Below are 16,522 nucleotides of genomic sequence, written 5' to 3' on the forward strand. Positions count from 1 at the left end.
TATTGTCTCCGCGGAGGGTGGAGTCTGAGGAGCCCCTCTTGTTGGAGTCACCTTCATGGTTAGAGCCAGTGGCAGATGATCCATTAGAGCAGGGGCAGCAAGAGGAGGACTCGGAGTCAAAGGAGCAACAACACTCAGAGGAGGAGGAAGAGGACACTGCAGGAGCATCAACATCAACACCATCTGCTATAGATATTTCGGTATATATATATATATTAAATATATATAAAACGTGTCCCCCGCGTCCTGTTTCCAAGTCGCTGCGTTTCGTATTGAATACTCGTATTTACGTGTCCTCCGTGTCTCGTGTTCTCGTGTCATGTGACGTAGGTCGAAACACATAGATATCCGATGTCACTTTATCAGAGACTGTGTTCAACGTGGGGTAGTACAGCTACAGTATGTCCCCACAAGAGAGAAGGTAGTCGATATACTTACAAAGGCTCTGAGAAGAGCTAAGATCACTCAATTCAGAGAGAAGATAGGTATGGTAGAAAAAAAAATTCAGTAGCAGCAGTGGTTTGTAGTGCAGGGACAGTTGGCAATGGCAGTGGCAGTGCCACCAGCAGCACAGATGTAGAAATTCAGAGGGAGTTGCAATACAGATGCAGTGTTGACAGTGGCAGGGTCAGCAGCAATACAGATGCAGCGTTTGCGCAGAGGTTGGTGGTCAGGGTGACAGACATCAACAGTGTAGAGGGAGATGTTACAAAACAAAGTGACACTTTAGCAGGTTGCATTGCTAGAGCACATTCCTCGCTAAGAGGTAGTGTTGATTTTTGGTAGCATCGTATGTGCTCTAAGTCTCAAAATTTGCAGGGAGGCTTAAACACATGCATTCTCCAATACCCAGAAATCGTTTTGGGAAATTCCACGCAGAGACAATTTTATTAAAATAATTAATTAATTTTAATGGGACCCTAGTTTAAACTTGGGAAATTAAAATAATTAATGGGTATTAATCTAAACTGTGGGTGAAACTTCTAGAAGAAGGCAGAGATCAAGTCAATATGATCCTAGCCATTGATTAGAATCTAATCTGGGTCGTTGATTGATCAACAAGAAGAGGCTTGGCGGGCACTTGGAGAACACACCAGAAGCAGATACTCAGTTACCCGAGTACAATTGATTTTCTCATTGGTCGAAGTTCTGCAAGAGAAAATCGAATCCAAGAGAAAATCGAATCAGAGGGAGAGTTGTAGGTGAGAAAGGAAGAGAGGGTATCAGCATCTTTCGAGAGTGCAAGGCAGCAAAACACAGAGCAAGAACAGGGTGACGCAGAAAGAGGCAGCGCAGAAGCAGATTGACATAGAGCCTGTGTGGGCAGCTAGACGCTAGGCCAGTGAGAGAAGGTTGACACAGAGGGACGCAGAAGAATTCCGGGGAAAAGGAGTACTTCACCTGGATCAGAAATTTTTCAAGAAGCGTCTATAAAATTTCTCACTCCTGTTTAGCTGGTTGTAATTTGTACATGAGAATTTGCTGAAGAATAATAAAGAAACCCTCATTTGCTGCAATGGTTTTCCCACATTGGGCTTTTCTAAGGACGATTGTCCAAAAATAACTGTGTCATCGTGATTGTATTTGTGCTAGTATTTTTCTTCAGTAGTTTTTTAATTGAAAAAGTTGCAATGGAATATATTTCGATATTTGTTGTAAGAAAACTGTGAATAACTTATTTCTGAGATAATAAGTAGAAGAAGTAATATTGATCACTGTAGTAGGATTTCTATTTAGGAATTTTCACATTGCTCGCGTGCTATATTAAATGTCTCGGCCATCTTTAGCATTTTATAGTATTATTTTTCTTTTGTTTCTTGCTTGCAGCCATGATATGCTTTTAACGTTCTTTTAGCTGCATCAACCTCCGGGGCAACATTTTCTAGGCCCGACCCAGACATGTGGACAAGGGGAAGGGGTGTGCCAGTGCCTTGTGGACCCAATTGTTATGTGGACCAAGAGAAGGAAAATGATGAAAAATGTGAGTGGAGTGAAAAATGTGGAACGAAAAATGGGACCACACCAGCAAAATCAAAGTTTCCCAAGTAGTGCCTTTCCTAAATCCATAGGTCAATAAGAGAGATCCCATGGGACTAAGATTGAGGATTAACCCCCCATTTAAGGTGATGGAACAAATCTATGGTTAAAGCCCTTCCTTCTGTCACCCCATGATCCATGCCCAAGATGCCCAAGGAAAAACAAGCACAAGCACTCGATTACACAATGAAAAACATGTCTTTTGGGTTGGATTGCCCACCTTCAAACATATGCTCTCGACAAATGGGAGAGTGGACATAAGACCAATGCAAGGAGCGGGGGCCAAATGGCACAATGCATTGGCAACACTAGTGGTTGTCAGGGGTTGTTGGCTGCTAGCTTGAAGAGAGATCTAGGAGAAAAATTTCTCCTATGGGGTCACCTACATTTGGTCAGTAACAGGGCCACGATTACATTTGCCCATGCTCCTATTTCAATACGCAAGCATATACTTTGGGCACTATCGATCTTACTATTTCAATCTTTTTGTTTGATTATTTGCTTGCAAGTCATATGAGTTATATGTTGTTGGTTTTGTCCTTTTGGCAATCAAATAAACTCCTAGAATAATTTGTTCATTTTGTTATAGCTTACTTAGCCTTAGTTTATTTTTTAGGGACTACCCCCCTTGGCTTCGCTATAAGTTAGCCTATACGAAGGAGTCAAGATAGAGTGACAGTAAACTCAGCTCAAGACTCACCCCCAAGGCCACACCCAGTGGATTAAAGATTTCTTCCACATGACCTGAGGTGTGGATTAGGTGGTGACAACAGGAATAGACCAACCATGTCATTATCAAGGTTGATACGACAAATCACCTCTTTAGACAATAACTATGTGGATAGTGTTGAAAAGTGTAACTAGGTTCAGTCTTCATAATGACATGTAAATATGATTTTATGTAATAAGATGTAAATAAGAAAAATAAAATTATTTTATTGACTTGCTTCATGGGTTTCATGAGCAAGAGATTTTGTTTTTGAGTCAAGACTCACATTGAGAGTTTTTAGGATTTATTTGTCATCTAGTCATAAAATGTTAGTCATTGTCATGTAATGAAGTCATGTTACACTTTGTAAAAGGTCAGTCTTGTCTATGTAAAGTATCCTCCAAGAACTTGTGATCTATCTTCAAGTCGGCCTACAACAATGAAGGTACTCTCTAGAAGAAGTCGGCCTAACCTCCAGCAGTCATGTCGGCCTAAAGGGCATGGTATGAGGTGTATATATAAGCACACTTGCCTCCATTTGAAGCAAGCAACTTGACTTGAATTCAGTGAAGAAAAAGTGCGAAGAAAAGAGGAAGCAGAAGTGCGAAGAAGAGGAAAAAGAAGCGCAAAGAAAGGGCAGCGAAAGACATTCTTCTGGGGCAGCGAAGGAGGAGGTTTTTTCTGGGCAGCAAAGAGGAGGTTTCTTCTGGGGCAGCAAAGGAGAAGTTACTTCTAGGGCAGAGAAGGAAGGATTCTTCTAGGAGACTGAGATATAGATCTAGAGACCGAGATTCTCTAGAGGAAGCCAGTGATATCATAGGGACCGAGATTCTCTAGACGAAGTCAGTGATATCATAGAGACCGAGTTTCTCTAAAGGAAGTCAAGAAAAGGCAGTGTGAAGGATAGAGACCGAGTTTCTCTAGAAGGAGCCGAGGAGAGCAGTTCAAGATCAAGAAGAAAGGCGAAGAAGGGAAGAGGCAGAGCATCAAGGTTAGTGACAAGGTTCTTGGGAGGATACTAGAGTCAAGGGTCTGTGTCATGGTCTTGGTACTTATCAATTGAAGATCTAGAAGAATAATTTTGATCAGGTTTTCCTCTCAAGAGGTGAGAGGTTTTGGCCCTGGCTGAGAAGCCTAGATATTGTGTCACTTGTCTTTTATTGTGCATATTGGTAATTGTCTTGATGAAGAGAACACAATAATAACATAACAAAGAAAAGATTATAAGCTAAGAAGTAAAAGTGTATCACAAGCAATTATCAAGCAGAGAAATCTTGTAACACTGAATGCCCTAGATTTCTCAACAGATAGGATGTCTCTATACATTCTCTTCAGATGATTCTTCCAGTATCCGGCCAGTATAGAAAAAAATTAACAACATTTGAGAGGATATTTATTGGGAGTGTGTTCAAATTATATGGAACACCACTCCTACAGCCCTATGTGCATAGAATGTCTCTATACATTCTCTTCAGATGATTCTGCCATTGTCCTGCCTATATAGAAAGGAATAAATAAGGACATTTGAGAATATATTTATTGGGAGTATGTTCACATTATGTGGAACCCTCGACATTTGAGAAGATATTTATTAGGAGCATGTTCACACTATATGGAAAACTCCTCCTACAGCCCTGAACCTTGAAGTATGTTTCCACAAGTACAATGCAGTGACTTGTAAAGAAATAATAAAAGAGGACTTCCAAATCACAGTTTTTGCAAATGTATACAGACCTGTTCTACATGAGAAAGAATATATCTCTCCATATCTTGTATTTTATGTGTTTGTTACTATTGCAGCTAGGAGAAAAATCCTCACCTCGTCGATAGGGATCACAAAAGAAAAAGAACTTGTGGGCTGCAATACGGCAATACATTTGCAAAAATGCTGAAGGCATGTCCCGAAGCTGTGCCAAATTTGGAATGAGTCCTCTTATGTAGGCTTCCATTTCCTGTGAATAAAGAAACCACTTAATTTTAAAGAAAAAAGGAAATTAAAATAACTAATGCTGAAAAGTCTTTGTAACTCATGCAGTAGCCAACTAATGAGTAGATTTAGAAATCATTAACGTAAAAGAATATATGATTCGCATTAAAGGAATCAGGAAAATGAGGGAATACGATGGGGTAGTTCAATATTAAATAGTTTGAGGAGCATACATGCTTAGAATATTAAATGTCTAAGAACCTCACTACAGTACCAAATTTATGATATCATTCCCCATGAGGAGCAAAATTTGATTCTAGCAAATCAATAACCTTACATGTGCTTGCAAGAAACCATCTCCATCTTCATCAAGTTCACTCATGTCTATGCGTGCTTGGGTCAACGAAACCTGCATAAGCAAATTGAAATCTCATGGAGAGAAATTATATCTATTTCCACAAATGAAAAAACAAAAACAAAAAAAATCACCAGTAAGATAAACAACTACATTATCATTAAGATCATGATAGTGAGCATACAGCATCTACCACTTTGCAACTAAAAAACAAAACAGAACCATCTAAAACACATTAGCTAAAGGATATAAATAAGACGATAAAAAGCAACAGATGACGTTGGAACATTCTGATCATATAAAACATTTTTCTCATTTACAAAGATAAGAAAATGGGATACATTATAAATATATTAACAACAGGGTGCTACTTTTAATGGGGATGGTTCCCTTTTCAATCGAAGAAACTACATGGTTCTCAGTTAAAAACAAATAATGTAACGAACTAGTCACAGTGGACATCAATATTACCCTTCCTTGGTATTTAATACATTTTCCCAATTATGGCACAAACTTTATCGTATGCTGATATTTAAAATATATTTCTCGATTTTGATGTTACAACTTATTTACAAGGAAAATTATGAAAATACATACTGAACACCTACCATTAAGATAAAATGACAATAAATTTTTCTGCCAAGATCATCCTTCAGAATTAACTAAGACAAACATTTTTATTTAAGGCATTTAATAAGCAAAAAAAATGCTCCGTTCGGCCACAGGCCAACTTCCAATAGTCATCAATGTGAATTTGAGGCTAAGGCAAGCATTGGTATCACAAGTTAAAACACAAACTATATTCTGAAATAATGTTTTCTGTACAGTGTAAATCATTTTTAAATTTTTCTTTACAATTACAAGAAAAAGGAATACAGGAGAAATATGATGAGATAAAATAACGAAGAAATCCAGTAATGAACTAGCTATGAAAGAAGCCACTGTTATTCTACAATACCATTCAGTTTATACTCATGGCTGCAATACACTATCATTTATTAGAACTTATCTTCAAAAGATTTTTCTTCCTTTTCTATGTCTGTGGAAAATTACAACAATACATACCGTTCGCATAACATAAAGATAAAATGGTAGGATAGCTATCCTGCCAGATTCATCCTTCTCAAATTTCATAAAGTTTGATGGACAGAAAAAGCGTTTGCATTTCGGACCAATTTGCTCTGCACAAATAGATGCTATCTGGCAAAAATCTTCATAGTTCATCTGTATACAAAACAATTTAGGGGAAAAAATACTATTAGCATTAACCTATATAAATACCACAAGTATACAGATTAGCATACATACTAGATGAAAACTCGCCACTAACTTGCATACAAAGTTACAAACATAGGCAACATTTGCTCCATAGTTTTTCAAAAGACACGAGAAAGAAAGGAATAAATTGGCTAATCAACATATGAATTGTATGTAAGGAACAATGAGGTTAGGAAATCCATGATCTCAATCAGAAGAGGAAAATTTATTTGTTGAAGGAATAGGTAGAGGAGGCACGTGGGGCATTATGATGATTGGAATGAACAGCAGCAGTCACTTCTGGGAAGGCTTAAATCAAGAAGGCTTCTTTTATACATATATTATCCATTTAAACCTAAGGAAAGGAAAGCTTTGGAGCCAAAGATATATTGCAAGGGGTGAGAACTGAGAACAATGTGTCCCCAAGGATCGAGAACAGGAAATCGGAAACACCAGGCAATGAGTTGACAGATATAAGAACAAATAAAGTCTAGTAAAGGCAGTAAGGTCGTGGTAGGCTTCTTAGCAAAACATAGAAACATCAGAAAACGGTTTCTGGAAAGAGGAAGAAAATCTCCAAATAAAACATCTTCTATATAAAATGAAAATTTTCAAGATCATAATTCCATTTAGGCTTAAAGCCATATTCATAAACTTTACTTCTATCAAGTATTTGCATTATAGTGAAAAGGGTAGCACTCTATGATGTTATGGGTCCTAATGATAAATAAAATGATATTAAATATATGATTTTTAAGAGGCTCAATACTCCTAATGTTTGTTAATGACCCATGTCAGTTATAACTAGAAGTTGGTTATATGAATGGTTTAAAAACTTATTACATCGTATATAAAAGAAATCCCTGTTGATATATTCAATGAATCCTTGATTGATTGAATAAGTCTCCCTATAACTGCTTTTCTCTCATGGTTTTGCATCCCTAGATACCAATATGATATCCAAGCAATATCCAAGTCTCTAAAACTAAGAAGATTAGTGATCGAAGACATATAGTATGTCTCAAATGAACCTAAAGTGGCAGATAGTTAGCATTCATGGTTATTTTGAAAAAAAGGGCACCATATATTTTAAATGTTTCTAGAGTTCAATCTTTACAAAATAATAATGAAAGAAATTGAAATAGTCTGACACCCTAAAGAAGAACACTAAGGAAACTCAAATCAATGGCAGGCAAGTAGAAAATGAACCAAAAATATATGCACTAAAATGAAAGATGAACAAAACCAATGTAGATGTGTAATACAGAGATAACCTCGACGCCGACTACAAGCAGAAAAAAGTACCTGCAATTTAGAAGTTAAAATGTATCCATTTATAGAGATAAGATAAGATAATTTTATTAATGTCCAATGAATGACCACAAAGATAGGTCAATGGGACTGAAGGATACATCCAGTACGAGTACAATATTGGAGTGCAAACACGACTCCTAGAAACCACCAAAGCTAAATGTAGGATAAATGAAATAAAGAAGAAATACAACAATAGGGCAGCCTCATAAATATGTATATAACTAGATCAAAGGTCCCAATGATGTAGAAAACTTAGTGAATAAGTCCAAGGCTGGAGGTCGATGATGTCAAGGATTCCTAAGTCTAATATAGCTGACAATGAGGGGGGGGTAGGACCGAGAAAACGTTTAACTGCCATTTCTATGGATTTCTCTAACATGGTTTCAGAGCTATGCTCATGGTCAAAGGCAGTTTGAAAAACCACTTATACATCTTTGAAGTATTCTCAGTGATGTCACAGTGATAATTTCGGTACACTTCGGTGAGATATGCGGGGATCAGAAAGAAGATTCATAGAAATACAATGACAAGATCTCAGAAGTACGGTGTTAGTTCAGTGAGACAGTTCAGAGAATGGCTGATCAAGCTCGATGCAATATCAGTTATATAAGTTCAGTAAATCCTCAGAAAACAAGTAGAAAGGTCGATATAGCTCAGAAAGGAGTTTCGGTAAAATCAAGTGACTACAAAGGAGTAAAATTTCAGATCAACTTCAAATGATAAATTTGTGTGATCTCAGTGTGAAGTCACAGACATAAAGGAGAAGTATGTGATCCAAACTTTCTAAGTTGCTGCATAATAAGGCCCTGAGATATATTCGAGTCTGCATAGAAAGAATCAAAGGCAAAAGGCACTGTCACTCAACGAGGAACCAACACAAATATGAAGAAGACAAGAATCCATCCCAGAAAGATGACAATATGACGTGTTATGAGGTCTAAATTCAATTAGCAAGAATAAGTTGTTTATGACAGCACAAGAAGTAGTCTATATGATGTCTTGTAGCAGCTATTTTCTTGCAAGACTTCTCTACAAAACTCAACAGTTTGAGAGCAACTTCTAACTCAAGTAAGTATTGTGATTTCTATGTTTTAATCATCTAACAATGTGTTTACAGTTTCCAAGGAGAGCATCAAGTCCCATGAAACATTGATCTATCAATGAAAGAAGTTCAAGGTATGTAAACTAGAGGTACGAGGTATATCTAATCTTAGATGGCCCATATAATTCTAGTCTAGGTAAAAGAACATACAAGAACCTTAATCTTTATCTTTTGGAATTACAAGGTAATCTAGATGTCAAACAAAATAGAATAACTTGATTCCATCCTCCATTGCTACATAGAAAATCTAGATTAAGAAATTAAATCATGTTCTCGGTATCACACGTTTTTCTTGGAAGTATTTATTTCAGGTATAAAAGATCGTGACTTAAAGCGAACACCTCAAGAAATTCTTACAAGGTTTGTCTAGAAATATCTCCAAGTATGTCTATACACCTTATAAAATTACCTCAATATAAAATGTATGTTCATCTTATTTTTTGAAATTTTGGGGTGTTGCTGAAAGAAGGAAAGCTGGATCCGTTGAAGAATATGTTGCTGCATGTGAAGTAGGAAAGGAAAGTGTATGATTGAGGAATCTTCTGTGAAAGATTCGTTTGATAGTCCTACTAAATTAAGAAGCAACATTTAGAACGACCCTAGAGGTTTCTATTTGTTTGTGAACATGTGAAAATATATTATTGATTGGAGTTATGTTTGCACAAGTAAATCTCTTGAAGGTTTTAATAGCATGTTGTTTACCGATCAGTTTGATCGGGAGATATTTGTTGTCCTTGATCTGCTAGATCAAGGAGTGTTGAGGCTTTGTGAGTGAAGCATGAGGACATATGGCTGGCACTTTGTGCTGATGTCTAGGTCCCGAAGTTGGAAAGGTGGCGTTGGTCATTGAGGTCTGACACGCACCTGGATCTTTGGGTTGATGGTTAGCAAGTAAGCCTGATGGCACCTAGAGAGGCTAAAAGCTTGAATCCATCTTCGTCCCACCCGGATAGGTTGCCTTGGCCAGGAATCTAGTCTGTGGCATTGTGGTGCCTAAATTGTTGATAGACTAATAGATAGATTGCCTTGGTCGGGAATCCAGTCCATGGCATTACAGTGCCTAAACTTCTTCGCAGATGATGTGTTTTGAGATCGTCCATATACCTCCTTCATTATATGTAAATATAAATACCTCCCTAGTTAAGAGGGAGTGTTGAACAATGTAACTAGGTTCGGTCTTCATAATTGTACTTGAAGTCAAAATGTAATACACTTGTCAAAAGAAAAGCAAAAAGAATTTTACTATTATTGAAATTGACATATTAAAGCATGGGTTTCATGCTTAGGTCATTTGTCTTAGGTCAAGCCTCCATTGTAGGCTTTAGGTTATTGTCAAATTCAATTTGTTTATTGGTCAAAGACTCCTCCATTAAAGTCTCCTTGATCATCAACAAGTCAGCCTCCTCAAAGTCTCCTTCAAGTCGGCCTAAAAGTAATAGTCATCAAATGAACTCATGTCGGCATACAACCAAGACGCATCTCTTTATAATATCATGTTGGCTCATTTATGATGGACGAATAACTGTAAATACAAGCCTAGAAGCTCGCATTCCACAACGAACAGTAGCTCAGATTTCGAAGAAAGTTTCCGTAATCTCTGTGGAGAATTTCGGTGATCTCGGGACAAAAGTTTGAAAAAGGCATTTCAGAGTTTTAGTGGCATTACAGGGATGAGTTTAGATGATTTCGGTATAACGACAGTTCGAGTGATGCTACCACAGTTCAGTGCTCTCATAGTTTGCTATAATGCTCCCATAGTTCGGTAGTATGCTCCCATAGATCGGTGTTACTTCAATTCGGTGTTATCACAGTGAGGTCTCTATGTAACGACAGTGTTCAAATCTCAGTGATGAAGTCTCGATGTAACAAAATGACAAGAAATCGGAGTTAACACAGTGACATGACGTAGGCCCAAATCTAAAGTGTAAGGGTCTTGGTTGTCTCATCTTGAATCTACTAAATGAAGAATTTTGACTGGGTTTTCCCCTAGAGTGGGGTTTTGCCCTGGCAACGTGCCTACATCTTGTGTTCTCTTCTAGTTTGTTGTTTGGCATTAATCTTGATGATAAGAGAAGATAACTCGAAAGAACAAATAATAATAATAACATCACAAGATAATTTTCATAATAAGACAAAAACATTTAACTGCCATTTTTATGGATTTCTCTAACATTGGAGTCCTATAGATCAAATGAGGAGTATGGTTGCATGATCTTGGGGGGTGCAAGAGCGAGGGATACTCCTAGCATCTTAGGCCAAAGGAAAGAAGCTCTGGATAAGCCTTTGCTTCCTTTGCTAGGGCTAGTGAAGGACTCATTTTGGGGGGCACCCTGTTTGAGAACCGTTTGGAACTAATCCCCTTGACGTTGTTGTACCTCAAGAGACAGTTCCTGGTTGTGGGGGAACCAGTGCCCGAGACATTTGAGATTAATTAAAAACAATTAAATTCAATGGTTGGAATTACAGGCCATGGGAGCTTGCAAGCAAAGCTTCTAGTTCTGAAACCCTAGCCTTCCAAAACAGAATGGCCAGAGAGGCTATGAGAGTTGCAGGGTGGAGGTGTAACGCAGAAAATGGAAGAGATAGAGTTTTGGCATAAGCAATTAAGAATATGTGCTTTAACCGTGTAGAAAGAATAATGTAAGACTACGGAAAATTGAATGCGATTCCTGGATGTGGAGCACCCATTAAGGGCTTCAAGATTAATTTTAATGAGTACAATTACGTAAATTCATCAAAAACTAAACCAAAGCACCAGCTGCATCTTACACTGTCCAAGAGAGGAAAATACATAAATTTGAATGTTCAAACTCAAGAGAAAAACAACCACTGCAACTTCCCAACGCTGGAATAAACTTGTAATTTCATCCTCAGAATTCAAAGAGGATATTTTGTTTACATTGCCAGTCATGGATGATTGTGGCCTTCTGTACCCCTATCAAAAATAACTCTCAAACTTTTATTCTTTCCCTTACTCTAGTTGTCTTGTAATTAATTATAAAACTAACTCATAGAAAGTTAAGTAACTGTTTATTTTCATTGACAATAGCTCTTGTTCTTAAATACACGAGAACTTGTTTTGGGATGCTTTTATAAATTTAATATTATATATATATATATAATTAATTTATATCTCTCATATGTCATCAATATAAGAAATCCCTCCGTTTAACATGATTCCGTACATTACAATCCAAAAATATATATGAGTTCTAAACCATTTAGAATGAGATTTGGAGTGTAATAAAATATGTGTGAGTCCCATCAAACTACAGTCACATAGTACGTTTGTACTGAGTTGGAAGCGTGCAGTACTAGATAATGGTTTTGGAAACCCACTTTCCGCGCCCCGGGACCACCACTGGCAGTTTCTTAAAAAGACAGGAGTGCTACTATAATGAATTACAACCATTGATATGTTCGAAAACCAGTTTGAGGAAACTACTTATGGGACCACACTTTGACTTAACCTTCGAGTATTTTATGTCGTCGAGATTTGGTTAATTCAAACAAAAAAATATGTGATCCATTGATCTCTTTTCCTTTCATGTATGCTCTGTTTGACCGAAGAAGCAGAAATATCAATTGTCTTGAAAGCCTTGGCAGTGACATCAGATCGCTACTAATGAAGCAACATAAAATCCATTGATGTATCATCCACATCTTTCACTGACAAATCCCTTACCCAGCTGATATTTTGATTAGTTCAGTATCCTGCAATTTAGCAAAGTGTAGCAGGGATCTGACTAATTAAAGAGCTTGGGTTTTACTTTAATATTCTTGAATTAATTAAGAACTTTTAATTCATCCCTACACATAATCTATATGATTATTTTGTGTTGTCACAATGCCCATGGTATAATATTTGTCTGAACGGCGAAGGCCATAAGAAGAATATATGCAAATGAAGGAAATCCAAACATTATTCCTTTTGGTTGAAGACATGTTTTAATCCCTATTTTGCTTCTTTCCCCTATTACTGATAACAAATATAAGTATGAAATTTACGCTAGGCAGCCTTTGAAAAGCCTATATCACCAACCTTATAAACCAGTCAATGAGACTAAAACCTTTTTCATGCAAATATTCCATGCTAAATGTAGCATCCATCACTAAAATCAATCTTTTGGGTCCTAATATTAATGAAATTCTCATTATAGAAATTGAATTCCAATAGAATGAGTCAACCCCAGTTTGCAAGACGATTTTGCAAAAAATGGTCTTGGAAGAACTAGCAAAATATATGAAACCGCTCCTAGTTTTCGGAAATTGTCATTGTTGAAGTCAATACGAGCCCTTTTGCAAAAAAACCCAAATCACGGATTTTTGAAACGTTGCTTTGTTTTCCCGTAATAAGCAGTCGGAATCCACCTCCTGGGGCCACCTGCGAAAATCAATTTGCACAGTGATTGATTTCTTCAGTTCGTTGGCTTTTGTATGTTTATACCATTACTGAATGCAAAATCCCTGTCAGTGTTTCTGGGAAATTTTATCTGCTCGTCAAGTCCCAACCTATACAAACCCTGGGCAACAATAACATTATTAGATTTCTCACCAAGCCTATGGACTGTGCGCAAGAACTTCATTCGAATCATTTGGAGTTTCTACCATGTATTTTCATTTTTGTCCACTGGAATCCTCTTGGACAGGCTACCTTCCATTGATGCAGATAGCAGAGGTGCATCATGCTTGTTTTCCTGGGAGTGTTGCAAAGAATCAAAAGCAGGCTCCAAAGGCATCACAGAAAATTCCAAGCTTGCAGGACATGATGAGATAGATATCCTTGGACTGTCAAAGGATCTGTTTTCGGAGGTGTTAAGAGCATCTAGGTCATTAAGAAGTGGATCTTTACTTGAAAAGTCCTATTTAGAACAACTTCCAACACTGCATGTTGATCTTGTAAAGGGAATTGACATAGAGCCCATCTTCAAACCATATCAGAAGAACCTTTTTGCAACAAAATATGCTGCTAGCAAACAAACAGATTACCCTCGCTATCTAACCTTTCTGGTCAAGCACATTTTTGAGCTCTCAATAGGTAATTTATCGGAGCCGAAATGACCTATCCACTGAATCCTAACCGCCCAGATGCACATATAAAACTTAGGGACGTTTTCAGCAACCTAAAGTCCAAATTTGCAAAAATTTTGCAACCCAACAGTACTCTTAGTCTTCGATTAGTCAATTTGATGACGCCCATATGCAGTTATCGCAAAATGGTCACCACCTAGTTATGAATGGTTACCATTAAACACCTCAAATAAAGTCCCATGTTTCATAATGTCATCATCCAAAAATGAAACTCTAAGATGAAATTAACCACTCTATTAGTATCTGCATTTACCTTTCCCTGGATCAAGAAAGGTCAATTGAATTTATAAACTCAGAATTGTCGATTCCATGCTACTTTAGATTCCTTGTTCAATCAATATTTTCATCATCAAATTGTTTCATAAAAGCTTTCAATTCAAAAGTTCTCAAACAGAACAGAGAGCATATTCACATTAACAGTTAAAATCTGTGCAATTTTCCACACCTTCCAAATGCAATTTCAAGCTCAAGATGGTCCAATTATCAATGCTAAGGTGCCCTTTATCAAAGATCCTTTCTGAGCAATCAAGAACAATGTCATATTATGAGAATATTCCAACAATTTATTTATTTCCTCTGAACTGTAGTCATGCAACTCTTCCACTGCAGCATAAAGATAAAGCATACTATCAAAATCCTGCATTGACGCTTCCTTGCTAACTCGCACGCTATTGTTCATGGTCCAAATCCAAGAGGCAAAAATAAGCTACAACATCTGGCTCCAGCTAGGGACAGTGCTTTGATAGCAAAGTGCTGAGAACTTGTAGATCAGTGGCCTTAGTTGGGCATGGAGTCAGACCAAAATGGAAATTGATCCCATTCCAAAATCTCTGAAAATTTCAAACTCTCTGAAACCTCTATCTTAGAGGATCTTTATTCTTGACAATGTTCCACAAAGACTCTGGGACGGGGAGACGCACAAGGGGGACATGTGGGAGCACCCTCAAATTTTAGGGAAATTTAGGGGGGACGGGGAGACGTCGGGGTATATAATTTTATATATATATATATATATATATATATTTCAAATTCATATTCAATAATGAAAGCATAAATACAATGATACATACATAATTGAATTAAGTAATGAAATACATTGATCCATACTCATCATCCTTACTAATACATAAATGATTCATCCGTAGACCACGAGATTCAATAATGAAATACTCTGATACATATTCATCATTCATTATTCACCATTCTAGAATCTACATTGATTTAAAAATTAAATTCATCATTCATCATTCTAGATTCTAAATTGATTTAAAATTAAAATTCATCATTCATCATTCTAGAATCTAATTAGTACTAAGCAAAATAGACTATAATAGATACTGAAATCTAAAGACTGGAATAGTATTTTGATATAACTAAACTCAAAAACAGTGGAGTGATGAGTCGAAAAGTCACTCTAAAGTACATAGAGGGCTTGGTGCTTTTAATTAAATACTAATTCCATACCCTTGTACATGACAAAATGCAATGGGAACATTGCAATCCATCGAATCCAGAATTCCTGAAAAACTGTTAAGTCTGCTGGATTTTGAGTGAGATCTAAAATTCTACTTTCTGCATATGAAATCCAAAAAGGTTGGAACCACTCTCAAACATCCTGAGTCATTTCATGGTAATGTTAAAAATTTAAGTAAAAGGATGAAAATGAAAGATAAAGGAGAATGTCACTTTTACTTTAAGAATTTAACATTACCATGAATTGCATAGCATTAGTAGGGCAATATGATCAAATACTAGGTTTCCCATGTCATAAATCATTGTTTACAAGAAAATTTAAGGGGGACGCGTAGCCCATTTTGAGGGGGAGTCACGTCCCCCACACTGGGGAAACGTCCCCCCTTGCGTCTCCCCACGTCTCCCCAAAAGGGGGACGTGGGGAAACGTTTCCCCAGACGTCCCCCCGTCCCGGGTGCGTGGGGTGTGACGGGTGCACGCACTCGACCCTAGGGGACGCGTCTCTGTGGAACACTGGTTCTTGAACTGAAAATGTTAAACTAGAAATATTGCAGCTTCAAAATAAAATGCTCACTAGTTGAGCTTATTTATGTACAGCTTGTATTATATACATGGCTGGAGTCCTTCAAGCGAAATCCACCTTCCAATGGCACCAGGCCAGCATTTGAGTACTGGACCTTGTGACTCCATATTGTTTGGATTCAAAAACTAAAGCTGGAAAGGACCATAAAAGATTTTTAGACAAAAATTTTAGCACATACCCCAAAAATGATACTTGTTGCCGACCAAAGAAAAATGACATATAGTCAACTACTGGATCTTCAAAGGATTTTTTTATTTGCAATGTCCTTTACACAAACTCGGCTTTCGAGGTTTGAAAGTGAGGAACTTGATTGTCGTTCTCTGCTGACAACCTTTTAGGCTGAAAAGAAAAATCTAAATTTTGTTCCCCGTGATGTTGATGTTTTTCATGCAATGCCAGCTCTTGACAAAAATCTTTGTCCTCCTGCAATAACACTTGAGAACCTGCACTAGATTCTCCTTTATTCTCATAATGATTATAATTATCTACTAGGCCTTCAAAGTGTTGTTCAGTTTTTGCAAGGAGTTGTTGATTTAAATTCTCGGAATACTTGAATTCTTGCCTTTCAACAATATGGAAATCCTCTACCCACTTTTTAAAACCCTTCCTTACCTCCAAACCTGCATTTTCTTGCACATCATTTCCATTGTTTTCTTGACAGACCCTCTTGTCTT

The 16,522-nt window shown here is 37.2% G+C and overlaps 1 protein-coding gene across 1 annotated transcript in view; it reads right to left on the bottom strand.

Moving 5' to 3' along the window:
- Nucleotides 1-16,522, bottom strand: part of FASS (tonneau 2 (TON2)) — a 305,773-nt gene that overhangs the window by 198,017 nt on the left and 91,234 nt on the right. The window contains exons 6-8 of the mRNA XM_089402758.1: nt 6,094-6,252; nt 5,011-5,082; nt 4,566-4,698 (exon numbers count right to left, since the gene is read on the bottom strand). Coding sequence (XP_089258884.1) covers nt 4,566-4,698; nt 5,011-5,082; nt 6,094-6,252 — 364 coding nt within the window. The remainder of the gene's footprint in view (nt 1-4,565; nt 4,699-5,010; nt 5,083-6,093; nt 6,253-16,522) is intronic.

Source organism: Pinus tabuliformis, chromosome 2_1 (genome assembly GCF_031772625.1).
Source record: "Pinus tabuliformis cultivar Carrire ecotype Pingquan chromosome 2_1, CPIR1, whole genome shotgun sequence".
NCBI classification, from domain to species: domain Eukaryota; kingdom Viridiplantae; phylum Streptophyta; class Pinopsida; order Pinales; family Pinaceae; genus Pinus; species Pinus tabuliformis.